Source organism: Lipotes vexillifer, unplaced genomic scaffold (assembly GCF_000442215.2).
Source record: "Lipotes vexillifer unplaced genomic scaffold, Lipotes_vexillifer_v1.1 scaffold512, whole genome shotgun sequence".
NCBI classification, from domain to species: domain Eukaryota; kingdom Metazoa; phylum Chordata; class Mammalia; order Artiodactyla; family Lipotidae; genus Lipotes; species Lipotes vexillifer.
The window spans coordinates 974,578-980,990 of record NW_006787695.1 but is presented as its reverse complement, the minus strand read 5'-3'; the positions used below and the strand labels follow the sequence as shown (position 1 = coordinate 980,990).

At 43.8% G+C, this 6,413-nt stretch overlaps 1 protein-coding gene across 1 annotated transcript in view; it reads left to right on the top strand.

The window, feature by feature from the left end:
- Positions 1-6,413, top strand: part of GYG2 (glycogenin 2) — a 29,111-nt gene that overhangs the window by 21,488 nt on the left and 1,210 nt on the right. The window contains exons 8-9 of the mRNA XM_007460488.1: positions 3,702-3,806; positions 4,955-5,062. Of these exons, the coding sequence (XP_007460550.1) occupies positions 3,702-3,806; positions 4,955-5,062 (213 nt within the window). The remainder of the gene's footprint in view (positions 1-3,701; positions 3,807-4,954; positions 5,063-6,413) is intronic.

Genomic DNA, 6,413 nt, shown 5'->3' with positions numbered 1-6,413 from the left:
CCCTACACAGTCTGGCTTTACGATATTCTCTTTCTGCTTTCATCTTTCTGGGCTAAGAGTCATTTGATTCTCAAGCTACTTTCCATCCTCCAGCTGCTCTGTCTTCTTTGACCTAAGAATCCTCTGAATTGTTTCCAATCTGAGAGTCTCTCTTTTCAAGGTGACCCAACCTTCCAGCAGCTAGTTATGGGTATGGATCAGTGAAATACTGATCATCTAAGGAGAAAAATAAATGCAAAAGTCACATTTTACGTAGGTGTGTTCGTAAGCCTGCCAACCATTGGCTGAAAGGCTGGCATTGCACCATCATATTATCAAATTCTTGTCTTTGAATTCTCTCCTGGCTTTCTGCACATGTGAAGAAAGACGTCCCTATTTGTGGCAAGGAAGAGTAAGGGGAATATTTACTATTACTGTTTCAGTTTATATTTTAGTTGTTAACGTTCATTGTTTTTTCTTTTTTCCTCTTTTTTTTATGGAAGTGTAGTCGATTTACAATGTTGTGTTAGTTTCAAGTGTGCAGCAATTAAACATATATATGTACATATATATGTCTTTTCATATTCTTTTCCATTATAGCTTATTACAAGATATTGAATACAGTTCCCTGCACTATACAGTAAATCCTTGTTGTTTACCTATTTTATATATAGTAGTTTGCATCTATGTCTAGGGGTCTTGTTCAGAAGTTTGTATCTCCGTCTAGGGGTCTTGTTCAGAAATGTTAGCATGAGTTGACATAACTCCTTTTCCTGCTTAAATTTGTAGGAGTCCAACACATCTGCAGAAGACGAACGGAACACTTGTTATTGGTTCATGCTTTCTTATCAAGTAAATAATCCTGAGTTAAATCTCTTCCAAGGAAGGATAAAATTTCATGATGGCCCACGTGCAATTTATTTATATGTTCTTTCCCGAGAGAAATTAAGCTGACAGAACTGACATCTTCCCTAATCTGGTTCAACTAATCTTTCTGAGATTACTGAGATCTTTTGGCACTTAACCGTTTGCCAGGCTAATTGCTTCGTTTGTGTTCCATTACATCGTGTCCGTGCTGTGTACAGTTAAAGAACTTGAGTTTCAGAGACAGTAAGTAATTTATCCAGCTTCTTTTTTTTAATGGGTGTTAGGATTCAAACTAGAAAATTCCACTACCCAACCCTGAGTGGATAAGGAAATTATTTATTTTTATGGTATTTATTATTTGTAGATAGTGCAATTATCTCATTTGTCATTTTTTTCTCCCTAAAGGTTGTTTTGGTGTTTTGTACACCAGGGAGACTTAGGATGCATTGATGATGTGGATTGAATAGGGCTCGTAGAGGGCTTGGTGGTCAGAGAGGTGTGAATTCAAATCCCCCCTCTCTCACTTGCTACGTCTGGCATGTTTAACAAGTATCTCTGTCTGAAAGTTCAACTTTTCCTCAGTAAGAGAAGGGATCAGACTCTCTTCGTCATAGGGTTGTTGTGAGAGTAAAAGGAATAATGCATAACAAGTTTATGAGTATAATTTAGGAACCAGTGTTGAACACCTAATAAAAAGGAGCTGTTATTATCCCGACCTTTCATGTTTTGGATAAAGTTATCATTTTATTTTCTACTGTAATTATTAGAACTTAATTTTATTTTTGGCTTTCACGTACATAATCAAGATCAGGAAGAATGAGCCCATATATTTTGTTTTTATTTTTATTTTTTTAATATTATATTGAATTATAGTTGATTTCCAGCGTTGTGTTAATTTCTGCTGTACAGCCAAGTGATTGTTATACATGTATCTATTCTTTTTCATGTTCTTGTCCATTATGGTTTATCACAAGATATTGAATATAGTTCCCTGTGCTATGCAGTAGTAGGACCTTGTCATTTATCCTTCCTATATATAATAGTTTGCATCTGCTAATCCCAAACTCCTGATCAATCCCTCCCCCGCAACCTTGGCAACCAGCAGTCTGTTCTCTGTATCTGTGAGCCTGTTTCTGTTCTGTAGATAAGTTCATTAGTGTCATATTGTAGATTCCACATGGAAGTGATATCATGCGATATTTGTTTTTCTCTGTCTGACTTACTTCACTTCGTATGATCATCTCTAGGTCCATCCATGTTGCTGCAAATGGCATGATTTTGCTCTTTTTTATGAGCCCGTATTTTAATTTGCACTTTCACGTTGACGAGATAGAAAAAGCAAAATTAAAGAAGAGCAGCTTTATGAATACAGTGTTATCTTCCACATTAAAAAATTTTTTACTGAATTTCACCAAAAATGTACTTTTGTGCACTTTTTACTGCCAACTTAACTTCAGTTTCCTAATGTCCTCCTTTACCTCTGCCTCAGGACATTTGCACGTGCGTGCTGTCCTGCTTTTCTCACCGTTGTCTCTTTCTCACCACATCTCCTGCTCATCTTTCAAACTTTGTTCCAGATGTTACTCCTTCAGGAGTCCTTACCCCCTCCTGACGAGGTCGATCTGACCTGGATAAACCTGCCCTTGATTCTCTGTCATTTTCCTTTGCAGAATTTTACAGGATTGTCATCTTATAGTTGTTATTTGTGGAACATTCATCTCTCTCCTTAGACAGTAAGCTGCATGAGGGTGGCCCACTCTTTGGTCTTCCCACTTCACTCTCTCTGAATATCCTTTGGACGCATACATAGGTGCCTCAGTTAATACAGGGATGACCTGCCCTTTCTCCAAAACGGGAAAGCTGGTACCAGAGATTTGGGAGCTGGGAGTATGAGTTGCCAGCCTCCGTGTCAGGTCAACTCATTCAAAATCTCTGGGGCAGTGGCTGGAGGATCTGCCTTCCCAGGATGGAGACTTGTTTAATTAACTCTGTCTGACCGCCGCAGTCGGAGTCAGCCCAGCCCACGACACGATTCCTGCCGTGTGTTTGCCGTGAGGATGGGCAGGTGTGTCCACGTTCTCTTCTTTGTGGCTGACACTCATTAGTTACATTGCTGGAGCCTTTGGACTTGAATGGGCTCCAGCCTGGGGTTACGGCCTTGGCCCCCGACCCTGAATTCATCAGGGTGGGCTAGCTACTGTAATAAATAGCCCCCCAAATACATACAAGTGTATTTCTGGTGCCTGTCACACTCAGCCGAGGTGGTAAAGATGTGCTGTGGTCCATGCAGTCTTCCGGGGATCCAGGATTCCTCCCCTTGGCCTCTGCTCCATCACCATCTAAGGAAGCCCTTGTCCACGGTGGCTCCTTAAGAAAGGATTAGGCTCCCATGAGGAAGCCATCCATCGCCTGTAATGCATTAAGTCGTGTCCTGTGCATCTGGGATGATCTTTGCTACGTACCACCCTTGGGAGAGCCGAGAAAATAGTCGCTGAAATGGTTTTCCGTAGGGTTTCGTTTTCCTGTGGAATTCGGGCTGAAATTGAAAGAGGTTGTCTGCCGAGGGACATTGCTCTTCACCTGACCTGTGGGGACAGAGGGTAGGAAACGTGTCCCCCACCTCAGCACCCAGTCTGGGGGGGACTCACGTCACATCATCTCAACGCCGTGGGTGAGAATTCATCACGCGGTCCTGCTTAGATGCAGGGAGCCCAAGACAAAGCAGCAGACACAGGCATTGGTGAGCTCCTCTGAGCCATATTTGCCATATTTGGAGGCAGAAAAGCATCAACTGGGCGTTTGTAGTTATTTGCACGAAGGGTTGTCCTAACTTGGCCTTTGCTCTTTTTGTTTAGATGATAGGTTGGCCGGAAATGGAGACTTCCGCTGGAGTGATGCGTGACCCGTTGTCACCACCCTCCGCCCAATTCGCAGAATTCACAGGGACCCAAACCAGCTCGGTATAACTCACTTCTGTTTCTTTCTTTTTTTTTTTTTTTTTTTTTCTGTACCGCACAGCATACGGGATCGAATGCTGCGCCCCCTGCCTTGGAAGTTCAGGGTCTTAACCACTGGACCTCCAGGGAATTCCTTACTTCTGCTTCTCAAGCATGGCCGTGTCTCTGCATGCCTGTCCGTCGACCACCAAAGGAGATGCCCCATGGGCTTCTCTGCCATCCCATGACCTTTCTAAATGGTTTCTCCATTGTGTTGTGATGAGTCTCTTTATTTTCGAGGTGGATAGGAGACCTGGTTGTCTATTCAGATTTTGTTTCCCTCCTCCATCACGGAGTTTTGTGTTGGTCCTTTGGTCATTCTCTTATATCTTGCTTTAGGAAGACTCAAAAGAAAAAGATACAACATCAAAATGGCCTATATGTCTTCCTTAATTTTTGTTAAGTTTTCGGGACAACTTTGCACCCGTGTTTCACATCACTGTTCGAGGATTATGGCTTTCCCTTTTTTTTTTGCCGCCCCCCCCGCCCCGCCAAATTTACCCTCATGAATCTGGGCTTTTGTTCCCAAGCATCCTCAGAAGATTAAACCCAGACAGACTCAATCTCGCTGACAGACCATCTTAGTCAAATGCTTCCGTAGACATTTGGTCTGAACTAATTGTATCCCTCTCTGAAAAGTATTTTTGTTGTTGTTTTAGAATTTTTACCAGAGAAGAGTTGATTTCCAACGTTGTGTTAGTTTCAGCTGTACAGCAAAGCAAATCAGTTATACACACACATGGATCCACTCTTTTTTAGATCCTTTTCCCATTTAGGTCATTACAGAGTATTGAGTAGAGTTCCCTGTGCTGTACGGTAGGTCCTTATTAGTTATCTAGTTTATATATAGCAGTGTGTATGTGTCAATCCCAGTCTCCTGATTTGAAAAGTTAACCTTTATGTCGCATGACAAATGTCATCATCTCATCTTGTGCAAGAAAAAGCTGGGGAGAAGTTCAGAGTGGCAAAGCACACTAAATGGCTTATTTATTTAGCACAACCCATTCGTTTGGTCTTATTTTCCCAGGAAAAAGAGTTCTCTGTCATTTTGCTTAAGACTGCGGTCCTGTGAAGCCCTCTGCAGGCTAACGATGGAACGGTTATGTTTCTAGCAGCCCGTGGAGAGCGCGGAAGGTGGCCCACCTGAGGAAGCCTTGGAGCCACGCCGGGAGCCCCCTGTGGATGTCACCAGGGACCCCAGTCTCCAGGATGCTTTGGAGGTGGCGTCCTCATTGTTTGCCTTGTCCAGCTCTCCTGATGGATGCTGTGCGCTAACTCGGGGGCCGGCTGTGTACACGCACTGGCGTTCCCCCCGTTTCGAGCCTCGCTTGCGGAGAGAGGAGTCCGCCTGCTTCTCCTGCTGCCTCAGACCCGTTTGCCTTCTCTCTGGCGTTTGCCCGCGGTGGTCGGTCCACCCACTTCCCTGTCCTCTGCTCTGATAATCATGCCCGTTCTCTCTTCAAAAGCTGTTCTGCAAAAGTTAATTGAAGTTATGGGGCTGTGCTGTGTTTTCCTGCCAAGTGAGCTTGGAAGTTCATGCACGTTGTCTAAAAAGACGAGCATAAAAGCTGGGAAATTTGGTGGTGCGGGGGGGGAACCTTTCAATCCAGATCGAGCAGGCGTTGATTTCTTCTTGAAGAAGGAAGTGAAAGATGCTTTCTTCCTGACTCTCCCTCTCACAGATGCTCTGGTCTTAAACTTCAGGCAATGCGATGATGCTTTTAATGAAGGCTCATTTCTCTCTAACCATGATCTAGTGATACCTTTTGGTCTTTTAGAGCAAATACAGCTCTAGAGCTGAGTGTTGGGTGTAGGATGAAAATTCGTATTGATTTTTTGTATTGTGTTTTTGTCTGTTGAGGCTGCTGTAACAAAGACACCATAGTCTGGGTGGCTTATGAATAATACGAAATGTATTTCTGGCAGTTCTGGAGGCTGGACCTTGGTGTCTGGCGAGAGCCCACTTCCTGGCTCACAGAGGGTGTCTTGTTGCTGGTTCCTCACATGGAGGAAGGGGTGAGGGAGCTCTCTGAGGTCTCTCTTCTTGTGAATTTATTTTTTAATTGAAATATAGTTGAATGTGTCCCACTCAACTCTTTCCAGAAAGTTTTCATTCCCGGGAACTCACGGAGCCCCAGTCCAAGCGCTCTTAGCGGGGAAACGTGCTGAGTTATCCTGGGAAAGATCCTGTTTTCGCTCTGCACTTTCTTTGACCAACACGTTGGCAATGTTTCAATAAAATGTGCGGGGATGAGTGTAGAAAGCAGAACCTTATATGTAAAAACCCTTTGAAAGCATCGTGGCAGATAAACAGTGGAGCAAGTGCTGCATGCCTAGTGGATAGAAACTAGCATAACTGTCTGGTGTCCAGTACTGTCCTCCCCCACCCCCCCTTTTGCTGATCTATTTGCGTGGTGTGTGTGTGTGTGTGTGTGTGTGTGTGTGTGTGTGTACACACATTGCATATTTATAATTTTCCTCATACGTATCCTTTAAGAATATGGAGGGGGCTTCCCTGGTGGCGCAGTGGTTGAGAGTCCGCCTGCCGATGCAGGGGACGCGGGTTCGTGC